The sequence below is a fragment of the Cervus elaphus genome, chromosome 11, assembly GCF_910594005.1.
Source record: "Cervus elaphus chromosome 11, mCerEla1.1, whole genome shotgun sequence".
NCBI lineage: Eukaryota > Metazoa > Chordata > Mammalia > Artiodactyla > Cervidae > Cervus > Cervus elaphus.
In genome coordinates this window covers 19,501,149-19,526,563 of record NC_057825.1, presented here as the reverse complement: position 1 = coordinate 19,526,563, position 25,415 = coordinate 19,501,149, and the positions used below count along the sequence as shown (strand labels likewise).

Here is a 25,415-nt window from a genome sequence, read left to right as displayed (position 1 = left end):
TGGAGGCCAGGGGCGGGGCGATGGGGCAGCAGAAGGACCCAGGACATCCTCAGTGATGCCCCCAGATGCAGTGTCAGCCAGGCCGACAATGCATGGGACTTGCGGGCACGTGGTGCCCACCTCCCCACAGTTAAAGCCCCTTCTGCTGTTTCTGAGACCAGAAGCATCTCCATGGCCACAGCCTGAGAAACCAGGCCTGCTCGCCCTCCCAGCTGGTGCAGATGCCCCGGGTCTCCGCCCTGTCATTGCTGGGGATGTGAAGTCTCACGACTCTGCTGATTAAACCACGGGGCTGGGCTGGGCTGGGGGCGGGGGGCAGAGAGGCTGGGGGGAGGGGGGAGGAGGCAGAAGCCTGGCCGTCAAACCCACCCAGAACAGTCATGTTTTATTTCCACGTATTTCTTGGCATTAGGCAGAGATGGAAGGAGAGGTTGTACAGGATTTATAGACACAGTGATGGCCGCAGGGACACAGGAGAGGCCCAGTTTACAATGAGCAGCTGGACCCATGGAGGCCACCTGTCCGGAGAGCGCTCAGGCCTCAGCAGCCGAACAGGGGCTCTCACGGACCAACACAAGACTCGGACAACTCCCGTTTATTTGATCATTTTAATACAGGAAATGCCAGACCAATCAACAGGGAGGACAAACCTCACAGAGACACCTGCGCTCACGATGCGGACGGGAGGGTCTCCACGGCCCTGGGCACGCATGCATGTCCTTTGGAGAAGGGCAGATTGAGGGCATAAATACCACAAAATAACCAGGCTCAGGGTGGGGGAGAATCACAGGCCACAAGGAAACCACGCTTCAAAGGCAATCAAGGCATTAAATACGGAACTTACATGTTACATTTCACTTCACCGTACGTATAATTTATATATTAAAAGAAAGGAGACCACAGTATTATATACGTGCAAGCGGTTTTGGTCGGAGGAAATGAACGAGCTGGGTGGAGCCATGCACGGGGAAGGCTTGCCCATCTCCTCTCCCTCTGTTCTTGTCCCCATCTTTCCCACAGAGTCACCCGCCATCACGGATCAATCGGCTGGCCTTGGCGCGATCTCAGAAAGTCCCACGGGTATCCTCGGCGTGTCCTCGGGGCTCCCTGTGGGCAGGGAGGTGCCCCGGAAGCGAGGACACCGCGAGCCCTGCATGTAAACACATCCCCGGGAAGTCGCCCTGGAGGGACCAGGGCAGGGAGGGGGCGGGAGGAGGCCAGGTGAGGAGTGGGGCGCAGCCGCCGGGCAGGCAGGTGTGGTGATGTGTCGCCTGGCCGCCCCGGGAGAGCAGGAATGATTGAGGAGGCATCCACTTTTGCAAGCAAAGCTTAAATGGCAAGACAAGCCTGTGTTTCTCTGCACTGTCCAGACGCCAATCCCTTAGAACTGACTCGCACTGCTGGGGTCACACTGTAACAACCGGACGATGGACGGGTCGCTCTTGGCACCTTTGATGAATTCTTCCAGGGACAGTTTGCCTGCGGGAAGGAGGATGGGAGAAACAGGAGTTAGCCAATGCTCGCTGTTCGCCACCCTCAGGAGAACACACGGACAGCTCCTGCGTCGTGGAAGCCTCCTGGGGTCCAAGTCTTGAGCCCTCCTGAAGCTGGATGCTGTCCAGGCTCCACACGCTTCGAGGGCATTTCTGGAAAAACCTGTTTGGCTTTCACTGATCACTGGCAGTGCTTCTCCTAGGATACATACAGATACGGGAGGGACCTAGGTTTGAAGCAGACCCTGCATTCTGGCAACCTGTGCCTTGGGGAACCTCCATCTTGCTTCTGCAGCTGTAAAATGAAATAGAGCCAGGGACCCCAACACAGGAGCTTGGGGCCATGCCCAGCACACTGGCGGGCGCTTAGCTCTGCCTCCACAGGCAAGCGACCCACCTCTCCACATCCCAGGATATTTACCTGTGTTGGGGGGGATCACAGCCACGCCTGTCTCAAAGGCGTGAGCTCCCCCAGAGCATCCCCAGCAGGAGACTAAACCACCCCAGGCTAAGGGATGGATTGGGAAGGGGGGCAGTCACCCCCCCGGCAGAAAAGGAGGCTCCTGGGATGATGCAGAGGGCTACTGGGCTTTGTGACCGTTCGTACGGTTAACAGGGACTTTACCCTGACCACTCAGGGCAACGGGCTTCCCTTGTAGCTCCGTTGGTAAAGAATCTGCCTGCAGTACCGGAGACCTGGGTTCGATCCCTGGGTCAGGAAGATTCCCTGGAGAAGGAAATGGCAACCCACTCCAGTATCCTTGCCTGGAAAATCTCATGGACACAGGAGCCTGGTGGGCTGCAGTCCATGGGGGTCGCAAAGAGTCGGGCACGACTGAGTGATTAACACTTTACTTACTCAGGGCAAGGAGCTAATGAAAGCACTGGCCTCTCCTCTAGGCAGAAAGCAGGGCTGGCAAGGGGCTGGGGGCCCCTGGGCACAGTCTGTCCTGCAGCCATCGGGGTGCTCCTCGTGCTCCGCCAGACTCAGGACCTGTGGCCTCAGTGACTACCTGTGCTTTCTGAGGGTGGGCCGGGAAGGTGGGAAGGGTGTGGGGCAACCCAGAGAAGGACAACTTCTCTGCACACCCCTGCTTCACTCTTCTCTCCTCCAACATCGCCTCTCCTGCCCCCTCCCCAAGCTTCAGGGCAGATCCCGGGGCTCACAGGAGAAGTGCGGGCCTCGGTTCACGGACAGCCTGGGAAGATGCACAGAGCTGAGCGGTCAGAGCAGATCCTCTGGATCCTCACAACCACAAGAGACTGAATTATTATCCCCATTTCACAGAAGAGTAAACCGGGGTTCGGAAAAGCCAAGACTGGTGGAACAAGTCTATTGAACCCAAAGCCTGTGCCTTGCTACCCTGGAGGGTGGAAGACATGTTTTGAATCTGCCCAAAGGACACGCCAGGAGTGAGGCTGTCTTGTCTTACGTTGATCGTGTTTTGAAAACTGTCTTCATGGGTTGATGTGCCTGCAGCCCCACCACGTCTCTACACCGCTGGCTCAGTCTTTTGCCTTCATCTGTAAACTGCACTTTAAGGTTTGGCCGGGGTGGGACAGGGAGCAGGGTGGGGGGGTGTATGGGGCTTTCCTGTGCATTAGCTTATTTTCAACCCCCAAGCACAGCACAGCGGGTATTTTCTCTTTTTCTTTTCTAAATGCTGCATTTCTTTATCCTTCAAAAGCAAATCTGACAAGGCTCTGGGGCTGCACTTCGTGCAGATCCATCCTGTTTCATGGTTACCCTCCCCAGCGTGGATCCCAAAGAAGCTCACAGTTGAGGCAGAGAAGGAAACACAGGGCACGTCGTCCCTGCCAGGCCTCCACGGCCGCCCCCTGGAACCCACCACTTCTGCTGTGGTGTGGTCCCAGCGAGCCTGGTACAGCTGCTGCAGGCCAGCACCTCCCAACAGAGTCGCCAGGGCGACTGGGGCCTGGAGGAGGGATGGTGGGGGGCCATCCATCCATCTACCACCCAGGAGCCTGATCCCAACCCCTCGGGGGCCCAGGTGCTATGGACACACCTGCCTCTTCTCCCCTGGGACATGCCCACAGGCCCACGGTGTCCCCATTCTAGAAACGAGGAGACTACTGCTCAGGGGGCAGGACATAGGCCCAGGTGCTCCTGGACTCTGAAGCCCAACCCTCAGCATAGCTTCATTGACTGTGGAGGGCCGGGTGTGGGCTGGGCAAGGTCCCAGAAACTGTGGGGAGGGGCCCCAAACGCCTCTCTGCTCCCAGCAGCGCGGCAGACATGCGGTGTCCTACCGTCATTGTTGGTGTCCATCTGCCTGAAGATCTTGTCTGTGCGTTTCTCCGGTGTGGACTCGTCCTCCGGCATCTTCATCACAGAGGACACCATTTTATATATCGCCTGCAAAGGGGAACACAGATGCGTGTGCTTAGAGGTTCCGGGTGCTCCTGGGGGGATGGGACACAGGCCTGATCTGCCCCCCCAACCCTCGCCCACGGCAGGAGGAGAGGCCGGGCTGTCCACCAGCTCCAGGATCCTCCCCAGCTGGAATGTTCCAGGGCTTTTCCCAATAGCGTGCATGCATGTTGCAGACAGCACGTGAGCAAAAGGAAGCCAGCCTCATTTATGTGAGGTTTAAGAACAGGTGAAACGACCCACTGTGACTGTGGCAAGACTGGGTTTGTCTGGTGGCGGGAGGTGGGACAGCTCTCAGGCCTTCTGGGGGGGCTGGGGACGCTCCCTAACTCACTGGCGGTGACACGGACATATGTGTGCACAGTGTGCATCACGCGGCACGCTTAGCCACAAATATTTGACTACAGGATTGCTGTACCTCGGTGAGGAGCAAAAAAAGACAGCCCCTGAAACTCACAGGGGAAACCATATCACCAGCCCCAGAAAGGACAGGCCCGGGGCCCATGGGTCTCTCCAGCAGGACCGAGAACCTTCTCTTCAGGACACTGCCGTCCATGGGCTCGGCACCGCACAGGCCATTTCTATCCAAGAGTCCAGGCCCGTGGTGTGTGCGTGTATGTATGTGCATCAGTGTGTGTGTGTGTGTGTTCAAGGGGCCATGATGAAGCCGGTGACCAGCAGCTCATAAGAGTAACATGAGAGCAGGAGGGGGCTGTGCCACTGGGGGATTCTACGGGGACATGGCTTGACTGATACTCTCATTCCTCAAACAACAGACCAAGAACAGCAGAAACCTGGAAGCTGTAATGTCTTAAAAAGCAGGTCTACAAAACCAAACCAAAAAGAATGACCCAGTGAGGCTTCTTGTATCTATCACACTCTGCACTCCTTGGTCCCTCTCCACCTGCAGGCAGGGGTGACCAGGCCTCACCGCACAGCAAGTGTGTCTTTCAGGGCCTCCTGGGACAGGCCCCCCTCCTGGGACAGCGCCAGGCACTCGTCTGAGTGCGGAGAAGGCCGAGCCAAGACCCTCCCTGTCTCTGCTGGGCTGTGATGCACTTGGAGCCCAGCCCATTTTGATGAAGGTGTAGCAGCCAGGCGTCCTGCTTAGCCTCTGCCAGCATGGGGGCAAGTGCTCAGGGTTTGGGAACTCGGTCTGGGGGCCGAGCAGCCAGATCCTGTCCAGATAGGAGAGGTGCCCCTCACGGCTCTCATGGCTCTGCCGCGTCTGTAAGCTTTGGCCGGGGCAGTCTGCTTGGCCAGTGACAGAGGAGGGTAAGGGCCAGCAGGTGGGTCGGGACAGGTGATTGCCCAGAAGCCAATTTCTTCCTTCTACCGCTGCTTATTGCTAAGAGCCAGGATCAACGGCTGAAGCACGGTTTCTCCTGAACCTGTGCTGGTTTATTCTCATGGCATGAAAACCACCTGTTTGGGAATCAGGTCAGGCTACTTGCTGCTGATCAAGGAGTTCCTGAGTTTGATATCCTCTGCGTGTGGTTTAGTCCAGAAGTTCCCTCCATGTAGACTGGAGAATACCTCCTCTAAGGAGTTCCAGAACTGAGTTCCCAGGCTCCAGGAGTAGGGGTGCAGGGGGTGGGGACCCAGGGGGCAGAGGCTCTGTGGCTCTCTACCACACACCCGGGAACCCAGGGGAGTGAACAAAACTTTTTTTCTTGCTGGAAAACAGCTTCCCTCATCCGCGTTGTTGATAGGAGAGAAGAGCTTTCTGAGGTGGTGCTTCCTGGGCCAGAGCTTATTCTGTCACCATTAATGGTTCAGTTTGGCTTTACAATTGTGTGTTCCTGAGGATATGACAAGCTGTCTGTTGCATTCTTAAATAGGGGAATACGAAAAGGTCTTGGCAGGTGCCTTCTGCCAGTGTCAAGGGTCCTTTCCATTATAATTCTCAGCTCTGTTACTATGACCACCTGACGCGAAGAGCCGACTCACTGGAAAAGACACTGATGCCGGGAAAGACTGAGGGCAGGAAGTGAATGGAATGACAGAAGATGAGATGGTTGGATGGCATCACTGACTCAATGGACATGAGTCTGAGCAAACTCTGAGGGATGGTGAGGGACAGGGAAGCCTGGCGTGCTGCCGTCCATGGGGTGGCAAAGAGATGGACATGACTGAGCGACTGAACAACAATTGTTAACTCTCAGGATATCACACCCCTGCCGCCCCCCACCACCCCACGCCTCCTCTCAGAGTTTGTGAAGTGCAGAAAATGACACCCTCCTCCCCTTAGAGCTGGGAAGACCACAGCTCATCAACGGCGTGTAGGCCAGGGCTTTTTACCGCCAAGGATCGGCAAACAATGGTCCTTCTCCTGCATTGGTAGGTGGGTTTTTACCACTAGCTCCACCATAGCTCAGTCGGTAAAGAATCTGCCTGCAATACAGGAGACCCGGGTTCGATCCCTGGGTTGGGAAGATTCCCCCCTGGAGAAGGAAATGACAACCCACTCCAGTATTCTTGCCTCGAGAATTCCATGGATAGAGGAGCCTGCAGGCTACACAGGCCATGGGGTAGCAAGAGTCAGACAGGACTTAGCGACTAAACCGCCAACTGCCGCCATCTGGGAAGCCCAACAATGGCTATTCTCATCAACATCTGCAAGGGCCTGCTTGGTCAGGTGACAGCTAGTCATTTTCCAAAGGGCAGGAAAGAGGGGCAGGCAGCCACGTGGCCCGGAAGGGCCAGAGGCGGGCCGAGGAGTCGCGCGCTGTCCAGAGTGGGCGGGGTCTGCTAAGGCCCCGCCCCAGGCCCAGCCCCGCCCCCTGGGCGCACCTGCACGATCTCCAGCATCTCGCTGCGGCTGATGTAGCCGTTGCCGTCGAGGTCGTACATGCTGAAGGCCCACTTGAGCTTCTGCTCCAGCTTGCCCCGCGAGGTCACGCTCAGCGCGATGATGAACTCCCGGAAGTCTATGGTGCCGTCGCCGTTGGTGTCGAAGGTGCGGAAGACGTGCTCGGCGAACTTGGAGGCGTCGCCGTAGGGGAAGAAGTTCGCGTAGATCTTCTTGAACTCGTCCACGGTCAGGTGGCCGGTGGGGCAGTCCTTGAGGAAGCCCTTGTACCACTCCTGCAGCTCATGGTCCGTGAACTCCGTGTTCTCCCGCAGGTCCTGCAGCACTTCGGGTCGCAGCTTGCTGTTTTGCTTGCCCATGGCCGCCGGCAGGGACACCTGCAAGACAGAGGCCCAGCTGGAGATGGGGTGGGGGGGGCGCAGGGGAGGGCTCCCCACCGTCCATGGCCGCCCAGCAGGACGGAGGACTACCCCTCGAGTGTCCCCCACCAGTGGCTGGAGAGGCCTGACTCCGGCCATCATGGTGATGAGATGTCCCAGCATGTGTAGGACCCCCCACAGAGAGGGGGACCCCGGAGGGGAGGGGGACCCTTAGCCTATGTACCACCAGGAAGGCGGGGTGCTCCAGTGGAGTCAGGCAGGACTGGCCGCCTGGCACTGCAAGACCTATCCTGACCTCCAGAATTGGAAACGTGGAGAAAACGGCCACATAAAATCAACAGGAATGAGGCCCTTTTCGAGTGCCCAGCAGGGTTTGTACAAGACTGGAGGCTGAAACCCTTCCTCTCATTACCCTCATCAGCTCCCAGCAAAACTGTCACTCTGACTGTAGCCCACGCCCCGTGTTCTGAGCATTTCTTTCCTCTTTCAGGCACCACATTCTGATTTTATCCTTAGAACAGGCATCCAGAAACTTTTAAGGAATCCCTTCTTGTTTTGGCCTCTGAGAAACCCTATGGTTGGGAGCATGGGGTGGGGGTGGGGGAAGTGTGGATCTGGAATTAGCACCAAAAGGATGTCTCCAGTGTGCATAGTAAAGTCCCAGGCAATTGCAGGCATGCAAATGCATGCTCTCCATGGAGTTTTCCCCTAATGCCTGCACAGAAGACTGACCCTGCATGCATGCTACATCGCTTCAGTCGTGTCTGACTCTTTGTGACCCCATGGACTGTAGCCCACCAGGCTCCTCTGTCCACGGGATTTTCCAGGCAAGAATATGGGAGTGGGTTGCCATGTTTTCCTCCAAGGGAGCTTTCCAATCTAACTGGTGCCCTTGAATAGAGGAGCTTGGGACACAGACCCAGAGGAAAGGCCACGTGAGGACACAGGGAGAAGACGGCTATCGATGGGCCAACGAGAGAGGCCTCAGAAGGAGCCAGGCCTGCTGACACCTTGATCTCAGACGTCAGCCTCCTAGAACTGTGAGAGAATACATTTCTGTTTTTGAAGCTGTCCAGGGTGCAGTGCTAAGACAGCTGCCCAGGGAACTGAGCTGATAACACGTGGCATCAGTGTCCCTGGGGCAGAAGCCTGTGCTGGGGGCCGTGCAGTTCCCAAAGGCTTAACTCCTGACCTGCCGGTGTCAGGGACAACCACAAGAAGGTCCATGGACGTGGGACACTTTTGTTTTAATCAGGCACCTCGCCTGCATTCGTCCCGCTTCACCAGGGAGGAAGCCAACCGGGAGGCTCTGGAGGTGAAGCCAGCCCTTGGACCCAATCGTCCGGCCCCGTCTCACAACTTCCTGGGGGCAGCTAGGGGAGGACAGTACTGGGGAGGGTGGGAGGACAATGTGGTCATGAACATGGCCTTCCCGGCTGCCTTCGATAGTCAATGCACATCCTTTCCCTAAAGCATTCCTTCTCTTTTCATCATGGAAACAAGCCACCTTCCGGGAAGCTCTGGGCTCTGAGAGCTCAGGGTCGGTCCTTTCATATCTTTTTTTTTTTTTTTTTTTGGCTGCACGGCACAGCTTGTAGGATCTTAGTTCCCTGAGCCTGGATCGAACCCTGGGCCCTGGCAGTGAAAGCACCGAGCCCTAAACACTGGACCGCCAGCGAATTCCCAGGATCTTTCCCTTCTGAATCCATTTGCCTCAGTGAAAACCAAACCGCCGCTCAGAACCACCGTATCAGATGGCCTCAGAATGTGTTGGCGATTTGTATTCTTTAAGATCCACAAGATGCCAAACTCCTAATTCCTCCTCCGCCTGATGTAACAAATGTTTATGGAGAGGAAGGGACCATATCGGGGATGGGACAAGGACGGTCAACACAATTGCTAGGAGGTGACGGCCAGGGGCTCCGAGGTCTGCCTGGGGAGGCTTCAGCTTTCCCAGCCCTTCTCACATGTCCCCACAGGCAGACATGTGAGGCTTCACAGTCCTCTTCCCTCCCCAGGCCTGGCTCAGAGTGGGTGTCAGTGTAGGGGGAGTGGGTCTTCCTGCCATGGTGGTGGTGGTCCTGGTTGTGTACACACACCTGCTAACTCTGGAGGCAAGTAAGTGTGTTAGTCACTCAGTCGTGTCTGACTCTTTGTGACCCCGTAGACTGTAGCCCACCAGGCTCCTCTGTCCATGGGATTCTCCAGGCAAGAATACTGGAGAGGGTTGCCATTTCCTTCTCCAGGGGGCCTTCCTGACCCAGGGATCAAACCCAGGCTTACTGCACTGCAGGCAGATTCTTTATTATCTGAGCCACCAGGGAGGCGGTCTCTGGCAAAGCTGGCATTCCAACAGAGCCTGGATGCATCCTGGCCCCTCTGGGGGAAGCAGTGCAGGGGGGACTTTCCTGAGGGTTCTGGGGCTCACGGGATGGCAAGACTCTGAGATGGGCACATCAGGCATGGATCTTGCCTTTGAAAAGAGTTCTTCAAGGCCAGAGCACATGGGAGGCAGGAGAGGCACCCACATTGGTTCATTGCAGCATCAAAAACCCCACCACAGTCATTCTAACTGCAGCCACAGTTCATCAAGCACTCAAGCTGGGCCAGGGGCTGTGCAGACCATTTTATAAATGGTGAAACCGAGGCCTGGGGGCGGTAAGTAACTTTCCCTGGAGCTGCAATGTGACTAGGATGTGACCAGGAGTCCATCTTGAGCTTGACTACAGGGCTCAACAATTGACCTTGAACCCTGGGAAGTGGGCAGGGTAGGCCTGGCACTCTCAGCTGTACAGAGAAGAAAAGAAAGGCAGGGAGAATTTGAGGGATGTGTTTAGGAAACAAAAAAGTAAATTTTACTTTGGGGGTAAAACTATCAAGAAACGGTGGAAAAACATGCTTTCCTGCCATTGTCTTGAAGGTTGAGTGAGTAACATCTGCAGCTGTCAAACTCAGGGCTGATGGGAGACCGCATTTTTTAGGACGCTGTGGCAGGAATCGATCACTGAGTGTCCAGCCTCCTTTAGGAAGACCTCACAGCTCTGAAGTAGGGCCCCCCCCCGACCCCCAGCCGCCACCTTTGCTTTGATTTTTGACCACATTCAGTCAGCTGAATTAAAGGGCTGACTTAGAGCGTTACCCTTTAAAAGTCAGTAGCATGTATTTTTGCCATAGGACACTGAATGATGAACTCCCCAGGTTGGTAGGTGCCCAATATGCTACTGGAGATCAGTGGAGAAATAACTCCAGAAAGAATGAAGAGATGGAGCCAAAGCAAAAACAACACCCAGTTGTCGATGTGACTGGTGATGGAAGTAAAATCTGATGCTGTAAAGAGCAATATTGCATAGGAACCTGGAATGTTAGGTCCATGAATCAAGGCAAGCTGGAAGTGGTCAAACAGGAGACGGCAAGAGTGAACATCGACATTTTAGGAATCAGTGAACTAAAATGGATTAGAATGGGTGAATTTAACTCAGATGACCATTATATCTACTACTGTGGGCAAGAATGCCTTAGAAGAAATGGAATAGCCACCATAGTCAATAAGAGTCCAAAATGCAGCACTTGGATGCAAACTTAAAAATGACAGAATAATATCTGTTCATTTCCAAGGCAAACCATTCAATATCACAGTAATTCAAGCCTATACCCCAACCACTAATGCCAAAGAAGCTGAAGTTGAATGGTTCTATGAAGACCTACAAGACCTTCTAGAATTAACACCCAAAAAAGATGTCCGTTTCATTATAGGGAACTGGAATGCAAAAGTAGGAAGTCAAGAAATACCTGGAGTAATAGGCAAACTTGGCCTTGGAGTACAGAATGAAGCAGGGCAAAGGCTAATAGAGTTTTGCCAATAGAACCCACTGGTCATAGCAAACACCCTCTTCCAACAATATAAGAGAAGACTCTACACATGGACATTACCAGATGGTCAACACCAAAATCAGATTGATTATATTCTTTGCAGCCAAAGATGGAGAAGCTCTATAGAGTCAGCAAAAACAAGACCGGGAGCTGACTGTGGCTCAGATCATGAACTTCTTATTGCCAAATTCAGACTTAAATTGAAGAAAGTAGGGAAAACCACTAGACCATTCAGGTATGACCTAAATCAAATCCCTTATGATTATACAGTGGAAGTGAGAAATAGATTCAAGGGATTAGATCTGATAGATAGAGTGGCTGAAGAACTATGGACGGAGTGACACTGTACAGGAGGCAGGGATCAAGACCATCCTCAAGAAAAAGAAATGCAAGAAGACAAAATGGTTGTCTGAGGAGGCCTTATAAATAGCTGTGTAAAGAAGAGAAGCAAAAGGCAAAGGAGAAAAAGAAAGATATACCCATTTGAATGCAGAGTTCCAAAGAATAGCAAGGAGAGATAAGAAAGCCTTCCTCAGTGATCAATGCAAAGAAATAGAGGAAAACAATAGGATGGAAAAGACTAGAGATCTCTTCAAGAAAATTAGAAATACCAAGGGAACATTTCATGCAAAGATGGGCACAATAAAGGACAGAAATGGTATGGACCTAACAGAAGCAGAAATTTAAGAAGAGGTAGCAAGAATACACAGAACTATACAAAAAAGATCTTCATAACCCAGATAATCATGATAGTGTGATCACTCACCTAGAGCCAGACATCCTGGAATGTGAAGTCAAGTGGGCCTTAGGAAGCATCACTATGAACAAAGCTGGTGGAGATGATGGAATTCCAGTTGAGCTATTTCAAATCCTCAAAGATAATGCTGTGAAAGTGCACTCAATATTCCAGCAAATTTGGAAAACTCAGCAGTGGCCACAGGACTGGAAAAGGTCAGTTTTCATTTCAACCCCAAAGAAAGGCAATGCCAAAGAATGCTCAAACTACTGCACAATTGTACTCAACTCACACGCTAGCTAAGTAATGCTCAAAATTCCCCAAGCCAGGCTTCAGCAGTACATGAACCGTGAACTTCCAGACGTTCAAGCTGGATTTAGAAAAGGCAGAGGAACCAGAGATCTAATTGCCAACATCCATTGGATCATCGAAAAGGCAAGAGAGTTCCAGAGAAACATCTATTTCTTTTTATTGACTATGCCAAAGCTTTTGACTGTGTGGATCACAACAAACTGTGGAAAATTCTTCAAGAAATGGGAATACCAGACCACCTGACCTGCCTCTAGAGAAACCTGTATGCAGGTCAGGAAGCAACAATTAGAACTGGACATGGAACAACAGGCTGGTGGTTCCAAATCAGGAAAGGAGTATGTCAAGGCTGTATATTGTCACCCTGCTTATTTAACTTATATGCAGAGTACATCATGAGAAACGCTGGGCTGGATGAAGCACAAGCTGGAATCAAGATTACCGGGAGAAATATCAATAACCTCAGATATGCAGATGATACCACCCTTATGGCAGAAAGTGAAGAAGAACTAAAGAGCCTTTTGATGAAAGTGAAAGAGGAGAGTGAAAAAGTTGGCTTAAAACTCAACGTTCAGAAAACTAAGATCATGGCATCTGGTCCCATCACTTCATGGCAAATAGATGGGGAAACAATGGAAACAGATACTTTATTTTGGGGGGCTCCAAAATCACTGCAGATGGTGATTGCAGCCACGAAATTAAAAGACGTTTGCTCCTTGGAAGAAAATTATGACCAACCTAGACAGCATATTAAAAAGCAGAGGCATTGCCAACAAAGGTCTGTCTAGTCAAGGCTATGGTTTTTCCAGTAGTCATGTATGGATGTGAGAATTGGACTATAAAGCTGAATGCTGAAGAATTGATGAGTTTGAACTGTGATGTTGGAGAAGACTCTTGAGAGTCCCTGGGACTGCAAGGAGATCCAACCAGTCCATCCTAAAGGAAATCAGTCCTGAATATTCATTGGAAGGACCGGTGCTGAAGCTGAAACTCCAATATTTTGGCCACCTGATGCGAAGAGCTGACTCCTTTGACAAGACCCTGATGCTGGGAAAGACTGAAGGCGGGAGGAGAAAGGGACCACAGAGGATGAGATGGTTGGATGGCATCACCGACTCAATGGACATGAGTAAACTCCAGGAGTTGGTGATGGACAGGGAAGCCTGGCATGCTGTAGCCCATGGGATCGCAAAGAGTTGGACACAACTGAGCGACCGGACTGAACTGCCATAGCAAGTTCAAGGCAGTTACAAGGATGTCAAAGACCCCTGGGGTGTCAGGTAAAAATCCAGGGTTGGGGGGATTTATGGTTGTAGAAATCCCCTAAGAGCACAAGCTGAGCTTAGATGAAAAGAGTGGAGATGACTGGTTTCACAACAGTCCGAATGTACTGAACACGACTGAACTGCACACTTAGAAATGGCTGAGATGGTCATGTCTATGTTGTGTCTGTGTTTTACCACAAGTTTTAAAAGGGCGGGGTGTATTTCAGGGAGGGTTGGGCAGTGGAAAGACCACTCTGGGCCCCTTTGGGGTCTGATCGTCTAGGATCCCTGAGTCTAGAGGTCCCCGGTTGAAGAACCCTGTGCCCCTCTCTGAGATGGGGAAGCCTCTCACCATATGGGCGAACGCTCCCCTCCTCCCAAGAAAATCAATGGAGTCGGAGAAGGCGCTGCAGCATTCCCTGGAAGAATCTGGAAGCTCGTTGTCTACGAGCCCTGCGAGCCTCATCACACCCTGCACCCGAAAAACAGGGAGCAAACGTTAACTGTGCAAACGCTTGTGCCCACGTGTCCACTAGCTGGCGCTCTGCTCCCCGTGAGCCTCAGCCCAGGAGTGCAGGCCACCGTCGCCCTCTGCATGTCCTCGGGGCCTGGGGTCAGGCCGGGTGCACGGGGTGTGCCCAGGATATTCCAGTCCCCTTGGCCCTCCAAGTGGCTGGGGACGCAGCGCCTGTTCTCATGGCTCCTTGTGGCATACAGATGGGGCATAATAAGTGACACAAAGAGGTGGGGAGTGGGGAGCAAGAGGAAGGCCAGCCTCTGACGAGGAATCCTTCATTCCCACACAGGGCCGAGGCAGTCTGATAGGAAGATGGCAGGTGGAAGCCACATTGAATGACAAGAGGGACTTGAGAAGCCACCGGAGGCTCGATCCCACAGGTCAGCTCTAGGGCACGTGGCAGATTCCAGGTGCTACGGGTAGGGGTCATGCTCAGCCAGGCTGGGAGGAGGCAAGGCCATCTGCATCATCAGCATCTTAGAGACAAAGAACTGAGGCTTCTGGGAACAGAAGCTTGTCTGGGGCAGGTGGAGCTGGGAACTTCCCAGGGCGCTTTCAGCACCGGAGTCCATGGGCAGAGATGGAGGCCAAGGAGGTGCTCCTAGCTGGTGACCACCTCCTCTGCAAGACAGCCTTCCCCCTGGGACTCTCACTGTGAAGCCATGAAGGGGCCCATGAATGTCAAATAAAGCTCCACCAGCCCTCCCAGTCAGCTTTAATGGTGGCTCAAATAATAAAGAATCTGCCTGCAATGCAGGAGACCCAGGTTCAGTCCCTGGATCAGGAAGATCCCCTGGAGAAGGGAATGGCTACCCACTCCAGTACTCTTGGCCTGGAGAATTCCACGGACAGAGGAGCCTGGTGGGCTACAATCTATGGGGTCCCAAAGCGTCAGACACAACGAAGCAACTAAGACACACACACAGCACTCTCAGTCACCCCCTGCATGGGCCTGTGTGTGCTGTCCAAAGGCTCGTATGAAATATTTAAGAAGAACCTCATTTCAGTTCTCTCTCCTGGAGGCTCTTGGCTTGAAGCAGGCGCCCTCAAGGGAACAGAGAGAGTGGAACGCTGTACCCCAGTGACCCCTCCGTTACTAATTAAGCCAACGAATTTATTGACGATCGCCTGGCTGGGAAAGATGGCTGACAAAAAGCAAGGCTTTCTGTAATGACAAAGCCAACACTCCCACTTCCCAGCAGAAATGGCCCCCTGGCCCTATGGTCAGGCAAACACCCCAGGCTTCATTTACCAGAAAATCTTATCTTTCATCTCCAGTGAAAGATGGGGTGCAGAACAGACGTGCCGGGGGAGGGCAATTGATTCAAGCTCTTACTGGGCTTCAAGAGCGTCATGACCAAGCAGGGCTCAGATTAGACAAGCAACAGCCTTCTGAGAGCCTCGAAGATGACATTTTATTCACAGTAATGGAAAAGTGGGGGAGGGAGTTAGTGCAGCCCTAAGAGCCATCTCTCTGGTTCTCAGTTACTCTGTTATTGTTCTTAATGTGCTAAATCGGAATGGAAAAAAAAAAAAGTAAACACGTAACTGGGGAGCCCTATGAAAATAGTTAACCCAAAGTTGGTATTGCCTGTGAATTAAAGCCTTTTTTTTTTAATGGCGTAGCTCTATCTGCCCACCAGCGAGTCTCCTGGAACTTGAGAGCTCGAATGTCCCATTAATCACAGCTCAATGCCGGCTGCGGCGTGGGTAGACATTTCATCCCATTGCTCCAAAACGCTTTCATCAACTCAGATCTCCAAAGCTTGCTAGGCCAAGCAGACTCAGAAACACTTGGAGGGGAGATGATGGGAGAGGTGGGAGGAACCAACTCCTGATAAAAGGCCAAAGCTGGGGAGGAGGCTGGAGGAGCGAGGCCCGTGAATTTGCACTTCAAGGGACAGGAGGGCCCAGATGAGACTGGCTTGTTCTGTCTGGGGCAGAACAGGACACAGTGGGGTGGAAGGGGGCAGAAGAAAATAGGCAGTCTGTGTTGTTTCTCTTGCAGCACCAGCCCTGGGTCTCTCTCCAGGTGACTCGTGAACAAACACTCCTCCTGGGCTGAGCCCCTGTCCTAGGGAGAAAAGTGGCTGACGGCATTTGCGTCCTTTCCTCCAAGCAAGCAGGTGGGAAGCAAGCCTCCTGCTGCCTTAGCTTCTAGCGCAGCTGCTCTGAGGAGGGGCCAGTCCTGTTCCAAGGCCTGTGTCAGCTGCCAGGACCCGGTGCATGGGCGGCTCTGGCTGCAGCGAGATTGGGTGGACGCTAGAGGGTGCAGTCGGGCAGGTTCCCCAAGAGACCCGGCTCCCAGCTTCCTGACCCCGCCCCTGCCACGCCCCCTTCACCTGGCCGGCGCTTCAGTTTTTCCACCTGTAAGCTGTGATTTGCCCAATACAGGAACCATGAGTCACATGGGGTTATTGAGCACTTAAAATGTGCCCGGTCTGAATTCATGTATGTGCTCTAGGAGTAAAATTTACACTGGATTTTGACAACTTAATATGGGAAAAAATATTTCATTAATAGAATTTCTCTCCTAATTACAAGTGAAATGATAAATGATACCACTTGCAATACAGTGGGTTAAGTTAATTATGCTGGTAACATTAATCTCATTTGTTTAACTTTTTAAAGGTGACTACCAGAAAAGGTAAAATTATTTGTGTAGGTGGCTTGTGTTTTATTTCTAGTAACTGCTCAGCACTGGGTACATCCTTGGGGCAAGGTTTAGGGGGCCACCAAGTTCATTAGCACCTCGACTGCAGGCCCACTGTTAACTGCAACCCAGCTGGGAGAGGTGGTCTGTGTTTATTTCACTCCTTGGTGCCCATGAGTGAAAGATAATGGTGTTTTGCATGTCATAATTACAGGTGAGTCCCACGAGTTTCTATTTTCAGCAGCTTCAAGAATTTTGCCAGAGATCAGCTGCAGTGAAGACCTAGGTCTAGTCCCAGCTACGGGTAAGGACGGGAGGAGGGGCTGAAGAGACAAGGCATTCCTCCTCCTCCTCTGAGAGAGACCGCAAAGCCCTGGTGAGAGCTGGGGGACGAGGGGGTCAGTAACACTTCTAGAGCCGGCGGTTCCTGGGTGTACCTAAATCTAAATTCAGACCACAGGCCTTGGGGAGCCTGTTTCCGGAGGCTTCCTGAAAGCCTATTGCATCAGAGCTTCACCAGCTGGTTGGGCTCCAGGCAGTGACCTTGGTTGAGAAATCTAACTGAGAGTCCTCCTGACTCCTGGACCCACCCCAGCGGCTTAAAATCCCAAGACCTCCCAAAGCTTAAAAAAATATATAAAAGAGGGACTTCCCTGGTGGTCCCATGGCTAAAACTCCACGCTCCCAGTGCAGAGGGCCCAGGTTTGATCCCCGGTCAGGGAACTAAATCCTACATGCTGCAACAAAGATGGAAGATCCTGTATGCTGCAACTAGGACCCAGCGCAGCCAGATAAAGGAATAATAAATATTTTTTAAAATATATAAAAGGAGGGAAGGAAGAGGGGAAAAGAGAGAGGAAAGAAGGAAGGAAAGAGGCAGGCTGGCCAAGCAAGGCAGAGAAATCTCCTCCCTATCTGAGCCACTCTCCCCTTCCACTTTCCTGAAGTTGACATGCCCTCTGTGAGGCTGGGGGAAAGAAGAGGTGGAGAAAAGGAAAGGAGACTCCCCAAGAGGATGTTCTTTCCCTTGAAGAACCACTCACTCAACAGGAAGAGGAGCTGTGTAGCCTTCCCTGAATACCTTGTGCCCCTGAAGTCACCTGTTCATCCGTGTGGCCGCTTGCCTCAGCTGCCCAGCAAACTCCTATTCATCCACCAAAGCCCAACTCAAATGCCACCTACTCATGGATGCATTTTCCAACCCCGCTATCGGTTGTTCTTCCTTTTGTATTCCAGTAGCATTTTTAAACCTATTTCTCTTGTGACCTCAACTTTTAGTACATCATTTCCTTATGTTTTTCCTTCATTAGACTGTGAGTTCCTTGAGGAAGGAGTATATACCTCGCTTATGCCAGTAGGAGAACACGCTAGCATGTTCTAGCCCCAAGGTCTTTGATTCTGTAGTTCCCCAAGGACAGGGAAGCCAAGTCCATGGGGTCACAAAGAGTCAGACATGACTGGGCACCTGAACAACGGTCACCGCTACCCGGGCTGCCCTTCCTTCCTGTCAGTATCTGCAGGGCACACTCCTCAGTGTTCACGTCTTTGCTCAAGTCTTCTTGGGGGAACCTCCTCCAGGGAAACCATCTCGAGTAGCATCTGCCCTCACCCTGGCCCCTTTCCAAGGCCATTCCCACTACTTGGTACTGTATTGATACATGGTTGACCCCTGCTTCTGTTCACTGCTACATCTCCACAGTGCCCAGAACAGGGCACACAACCAGGGCTCAGTAAAAACATCTGAAATAATGCTATGTGACCAAGGGCTTAGCACAGTGCCCAAATGAATGAATAGATGAATAAGTGAATGGGTTTCCTCTAGGACCCCGTTGCTCTAACAGTTTGGGACTCTGTACCTGGGCTTCCCAGGGGGCGCTAGCGGTAAAGAACCCGCCTGCCAATGCAAGAGACGTAAGAGACTCGGTTCAATCCCTTCCCGTTGGGAAGATCCTCTGGAGGAGGGCATGGCAACCACTGCAGTATTCTTGCCTGGAGAATCCTGTGGACAGAGGAGCCTGGCGGGCTACAGACCATAGGGTCAGAAAGAGTCAGACACAACAACATCAGGGATATGGATGACTTCAAGCTCTAAGAAGGGACATTCTGGAATTCAGACATGGTGCTCTGGAAAGTTCCATCTACCAGCACAGCACCAGCTGCAGCAGAAGAGGGGGCCTGGAGGTGTCAGACTCAAAGTCCACTCACCGGGCTGGTGCCATCTCCTCCCTCCCCCGTGAACACACCCCAGCTATGCAGTCCTCTGCCTGGCACGGCCTCTCCCTGGAGCCAAGGTCACGGCTACTTGAATCTTCAGGGGACAAGTGCTTTGAGCTGCTTCCCCAGGGAAGGAAGGCAGGTTGGTGGATCAGACATAAATGAGCCTCTGGGGGAAGAACAGGATAGGGAGAGGAAGAGGAAATGGCCCGGAGGGTGAGCCTCCCTCCACAGACTCGCTGACGCACAGGAAGAGGGCTTGAGGCAGGACCAAAACCAAGACCCTGTGATTTTCCTTAAGGTGGTTGTTGTCCATCCCCACGCGTCCAGCCAGAGGTGAGGTCCAGGTGTCTGCAGAGGAAGCCAGAGGCCGGGCCAGGGCACAGCCAGCAGCCTGGTGAGAGGCAGGCCTGAGCGAGCCTGGTGGGGGTCAACGTGTGGAGTCCCCAGAGCCCAGGGCTTCCTCTGCCCCAGCTGAAGCCTCGTTTGAAGGCAACTGTGAAGCTAGGAGGCGGGGCACATCCCCGAACTCCAGGCTGATGTGGGGAGGAAATCTGTTCCCTTTGGCCCACAAACGTTCCTGAGGCCCCTTCTGTGCCGGGCGTGGAAACGCCCGGATTAATGAGATGCAGGGACCCTTCCCGGGTGCCCCTATGCCTTCCAGCACACCCACGACAAGGATAAGGTGTCGAGTGAGGCTTGCTTACAAGGGACCAGGAGTGCTCCAGGTGGGCGGGCAAAGGGAAGGGGGTTTGCCAGGGCGAGGGGCCCGGGAGGGAACCCACCCCACACCACTGAGCCCCGGACGGGAGTGGTGAGCCTGACTGCAGAGTGCCAGGAACGCCGTGCAGACGGCAGAGGAGGGGGTCACAGGGAGCAACAGGAAGGGGGTGCTGGTAAGGCCCCCCAACCCTCCCCAGCAAATGCCCACACCCCCTGAAAATGCTCAGAATGAATCTAGCCTGGGACTCAGGGCTCTACCCTTGTTTGATCCAACAACAAAAGCTCTGAGGTTGAAACAAACAAACGCATGAATCACAGGGCATCTCCTTCTCGGGGACCCAGAGCCGGCCGCAAGTTAACACTCTTTTGAAGGAAACCTAAGAGGCCACAGCAGACTGGACACCGCTGGCTGGAGGCAGGAGCTGGTCTGAGACTTCAGAAGCCCCCACACCAGCTCCTTGAGAGATCTGCTCCTTCTTCGGTCAGCCCTGGGGGGCAGAGTTCACAGCCGGGGGTGGGGGGGCCCTCATCCCAGTTGGCTTATTACGCATGGAGGTTTGAGCCACCAGCACCCTCACATTGTGGAGTAAATTCCTCCCGGCTGCCTGGGCCTGGCCGGCTGTGCAGTGACTCATGTAAACCAAGCCTGCGTGGGAAAGACCTGCAGGCAGGCGGCAGAGTGAGTCTGCAATTCCACTCCAGTGCTCCAAGCCGGACGTGAGCTGCAGTCCTCCCGCAAGGCAACATCCTCCCCGCAGGAGAGGAAGCGAGAGTCCTGGCCAGCTGGCCCACACCCTGCAGCCTTGATGACTGGCAGCTCTCAGGGAACACGCTGGGCTGGGTCCTGGAATCAGGCAGTCCCCTGTCTCAAGGCTCCAGACGAAGTCTCTGTTTGCTCCTCTGTTAAATGGGACCAAGGCTAGTTTCGGGGAGCTGAGTCGGGATGGGGACTGTGTATAGAAGGGACCTCCTCCACTGGGCCGTAAATGGCCAGCCTGAGTCTCCTCCCAGGGCCCCCTCTCTAGCCTTCTGGTCTTGGCTGTCTCTTAGCTTCCCTGGACCTCAGTTTCCTTGGCTGTAAATGGGAAGGACGGTCTCAGCCTGTTGATTTCACAGCGTGGTGGTGAGGATCAAGGGAAATGAAGGCTGTGAAAGGGCTTTGACAAATGTGAAGCACCAGACAAATATACGGAAGTTCTATCACAACTTTTATGATAAAAGAAATGGGCAAAGTGCTTGATGAGCTTAAATCACAGTATCAGACTGAGCCAGGCTCAGGGGCGGGTCCACACTTTCCAGCAGACCTTCTCCATTGCACGCTCGGCACACACCAGGGTGGGCAGAGGGCCTGGGATCCTGGGGGCTCAATACATCTAGCAGGGGGGCAGGGCCAGTGAAATTCCAACCCCTGTTCTTCAAGAAGAAAATGAGGGAAGAGGACAGGAGAACCCAGCCCTGCAACAGTGCGGACCCCTGGCTCACACTGCCAGGGCAAACTGGGCTCCAGTCGAAGCCCCCCGGGATCAGCACAACAGTGAGCTCGCACTAAGTCACTCAGTCGGGTCTGACTCTTTGCGACCCCAGGGACTGTAGCCCCCCAGGCTCCTCGGTCCAAGCGATTCTCCAGGCCAGAATACTGGAGTGGGTGGCCACGCCCTCCCCCAGGGGATCTTCCCGACCCAGGGATCAAACGCACATCTCTCCTGTCTCCTGCATTAGCAGGCGGGTTCTCTACCGCCAGCGCCACCTGGGAAGCCCTCAGCATGACAGTGGACACCACGAAGGCCCATCCCCAGGAGAGAGGGGCCTGTCCAACTGCAAGGTGTCTCCTGTGGCTTCTAGCCGGTTCAGGTCCACTTCAACGGGCTTGAGGATCCTGTGGACGCTCAGGACAGGCTCCTGAAGGTCAGGGAGCTTCCCAGGGACTGAAGACCAGCCCGGAGCAACCCCAGCGTTCCCGGGGGCTGGCCGCTCAGATCTGTGTGGGCAGGGTGGGCCTGGGACACACCTGTGCACACACACCCCCCACACACAATACCACCCTACATCATACACATACACCACACACAATACCACCCTACATCATACACATACACCACACACACACACACACAATACCACCCTACACCATACACATACACCACACACACACACACCCTACTGCACACACCACACACACACCCCCCACACACAATACCACCCTACATCATACACACACACACACACCCTACTGCACACACCACACACACCCCCACACACAATACCACCCTACACCATACACATACACCACACACACACACACCCTACTGCACACACCACACACACACCCCCACACACAATACCACCCTACACCACACACACACACACACACACACACCCTACTGCACACACCACACATGTCACACACACCCCCCACACACAATACCACCCTACACCATATACACACACACACACCCTACTGCACACACCACACACACCCACACACACAATACCACCCTACACCATACACATACACCACACACACACACACACCCTACTGCACACACCACACACGTCACACACACCCCACACACACCACCACATACACACACCCTACTGCAAATACCACACACGTCACATACACGCCCCACATAATACCACCTGACACCATACACATATACCACACACACACATATCCTACTGGACACAGCACACATGTCACACACACATACCCCACACAATACCACCGCACACCATACACACACACACACCATACTGCACACACTACACACACCCCCCCTCACACAACACCCCCCCATACCATACACATACACACACACCATACTGCATACACCACACACACACACCACACACATATTACGCAGACACCTCCCACACAATACTACCCCACACCATACACACACACACACACACCATACTGCACATACCACACACATGTCACGCAGACATCCCCCACACAATACCCCCACACACACCATACACATACACCACACAGACACACACACACATTGTTCTGCCCTCACCACACACATTTCACACACAACCCCCCCCACAGCATACACATACAGCACACACACACATATACACCATGCACAGACACACACACACACACTCTGCATGCCCCTTTCCTCCACACTGCTGCGGTCCCCACCACTCGCTGCCTGGAAGCCTCAGTCTGTTGTCTGGCTCCCAGTGGGAGAGAAGCCAGGTCTGGTGCGGGGTGGGGTACTCTCGGGGGAGAAGGCCTTCCCAACACAACAGTGTATGCAATGACCAGGATTTCCCCCTGGGAGTTCAGTTACCTTGGGGAACCCAGTGTGGGCCACACTTTCCATTCTTTCATTCACGCCACAGCCAATTCACACGCTTCCTGGGCTGGCACACACTTTATGCACCAGGACCCGAAGGTGTGACTCGTGAGCCACACGGGAGCCGAGCTCTGCTGTGGGTGGGTCCAGGCGGTAGAGAAGGGCTGGGGCGACATCCCAGAGGGCGTCGGTGTGCAGGGAGACGTGAGTGTGCAAAACTGTGTGGTGTGGCTGGAGGCACACGACCAGGGAGGTGGGCAGGGCCTTATCTGGGGGTGGTGGTGCAGGGAGCCTGGGCGGCATTGTGACTTCAGCAACTCTTGGCCCGAGCTTCTGGGGAGACCACCAGCAAGCGCCCCATCCCTGCTCCACAGCTGGGCCTGTTACCTCCCCAGGCACCTGCCTGGGTGACCAGCGGCCTAACAACACATCGGTACTGGGCAGTACAGAACATCATAAAGCAATACAGAGAGGTGGAGGACAGTGAGGAGCAAATGGATAGATTAACAAATGTAGGGTGCGGGGAGGACAGGCAGCTGGGGACAGAAGAAAAGATACCGTCAACGCTGAGAAGTCGGAATTCGGACTAATGACCTGAAGGGCAGTTCAAATTGGTAAAGTGAAAGAAAAAGTGAAGTTGCTCAGCCATGTCTGACTCCGTGGACTGTAGCCCACCAGGGTCCTCCATCCATGGGATTTTCCAAGCAAGAGTACTGGAGTGGGTTGCCATTTCTTTCTCCAGGGGATCTTCCCGACCCAGGGATTGAACCCAGGTATCCAGCATTGTAGACAGACACTTTACCGTCTGAGCCACTAGGGAAGTCCTTCAAATTGGTAAAGTCTGAGTCAAAAAATACTTGAAAAACTGCCTCTGCATTCTTTCTCAGGCAAATGGTAAAGGTGGGAATGTGGGAGAACCCTGAGGGAGATGAAGGGTGTTCTCAGTGAGCAGACAGGAATCAGTTGTCACTAGCACTGCTGTCCTTCCCCCACAAGGGTGGGGTTGGGATGCCTGGGCAGTCTTGGGTAAGTCACATGCCTCACAGCTTTACTTTCCTCATCTGAAAAATATGAGTTTGGACAACGTGGCCCCCGAGGCACGTTCTACCCTCAAAAACGGCTTGGAATCTACTGCCAGTGGGAGCCTGGACAGCACCAGAGAAGTTCACCCACCCGGTGACAGTGTGTATCCCTCTCCCCAGGATCCTGGTTGACAGATGCATTCACTTTTCTCCCTGCAGGTGGGAGAAGGCTCATTTCTGCCGGGTTCCCACCTGAGCCACGACTCAATTCTCAATCCATGGGCCCCAAATGAACCCTTTCCAAACTGTGAATTCCTGTGCCCCAGATGAATGAGGATTGGTCACATCCTAAGATATCTTGGGTAGAAACGGAAGCAATGTCATGATGAACATTAGACTTGAGGAGTTTTTGAGACACCCCTGGCCTTCTGGGGTTTTGCAATGGTTGATACAGGGCTTCGACCTCAGGGCGAGGTCCCCCTCTGCGAGGTGCTACCCACAGCAGAGCCCCTGGAGGCAGGGCTCCAGCCTAATGCCATCTGGCTTCACTTACATACAGTTCAGCACACCAGTCCCGTTTTGTATGTGTGTGTGTTTTGAAACTTGGAAGAAAACTTCCAGTGAATCATCTCATCTGTCATTTGATTCATGTTTAATGTCTTTGGAGAGAAATAAAAAACAGTAAGTCATTCTCCCAAAAAGTGGCATCAGCCTGGCCAAGATGCTGGGTACACCAGTGGTGACATGCCAGCTGCCTCCTGGTGGCCCCAGGGCTACAGTCTTGAGTTGTCATCAAGTATGACAATCTGAGTAAAGATAGCTCCTAAACACTGCCCTTTCCCATTTTTATTCCTTAAATCACAGCACCAGAAGCCAAAGTTTCTGCAGGGAGAGCTGGCACCAAAGTACAAACTCGCACAGAAGGTGTCGGTCAACACACATTAACAGAGCACCTACTGAGTAGGGATCATGGTTAAGAGGTGTGTGCGTGATAGGTAGTGAGTTGTGTCTGACTCTGTTTGACCCTATGGACAGCAGGCTCCTCTATCCCTGGGATTGTCCAGGCAAGAATACTGGAGTGGGTTGCTATGCCCTCCTCCAGGGGATCTTCCCGACCCAAGAACTGAACTCCCATCTCCTATGTCCCCTGCATTGGCAAGTGGGTTCTTTACCACTTAGCACCACCTGGGAAACCCCTGGTGAAGTGTTGGTGAGGTGTTGGGGATACAGAAATGTACAAGGTGCCCCCAAAGTGCTTCCACTCTAGCTGGGAAGGAAGGAAGGTATGAATCCCTCTTTCCTTCCTTACCCTGAGTTAGTCCGTACTCTGAGCCAAGCATGGTGCTGGAGGAGGTGGGGACAGAAAGGGGAGGGAAGGAAGGTGGCATTCCAGGCTTGTAGCTCTGGTCCTTCCCCAACTCTTTTCCCCAAAGACCTAGAACTGAGTTTCAGTTTCTCAGGGCGTGGCTAGCAATAATCCCACAGCCGATTAGCTCAACATCTAAAGCACAGGGCAGAGGTGTAGCTGGTGAGAGGAAGCAAGGAAAGAGGGTGAAAAAGCAGGTGACGAGGGCAAGGGTGCCCCTGGCAGGCAGCCCCAGATCCTCTGCAGGCCTAGCAGTTCGGGGCATCTGCAGCCTCGGTGTGCTGTTCAGCGTGCCCAAGAGCCCATCTTCCTGGCCCCTTAAGGTCTCCACATTGCACATCAGAGCCCCTCTGAC

General features: G+C 53.4%; 1 protein-coding gene across 1 annotated transcript in view; it reads right to left on the bottom strand.

The window, feature by feature from the left end:
* Positions 1–594: 594 nt before the first annotated feature.
* Positions 595–25,415, bottom strand: part of HPCAL1 (hippocalcin like 1) — a 116,695-nt gene continuing 91,874 nt past the window's right edge. The window contains exons 3-5 of the mRNA XM_043917063.1: positions 6,679–7,074; positions 3,765–3,870; positions 595–1,479 (exon numbers count right to left, since the gene is read on the bottom strand). Of these exons, the coding sequence (XP_043772998.1) occupies positions 1,382–1,479; positions 3,765–3,870; positions 6,679–7,056 (582 nt within the window). The 5' untranslated portion in view covers positions 7,057–7,074 and the 3' untranslated portion in view covers positions 595–1,381. The remainder of the gene's footprint in view (positions 1,480–3,764; positions 3,871–6,678; positions 7,075–25,415) is intronic.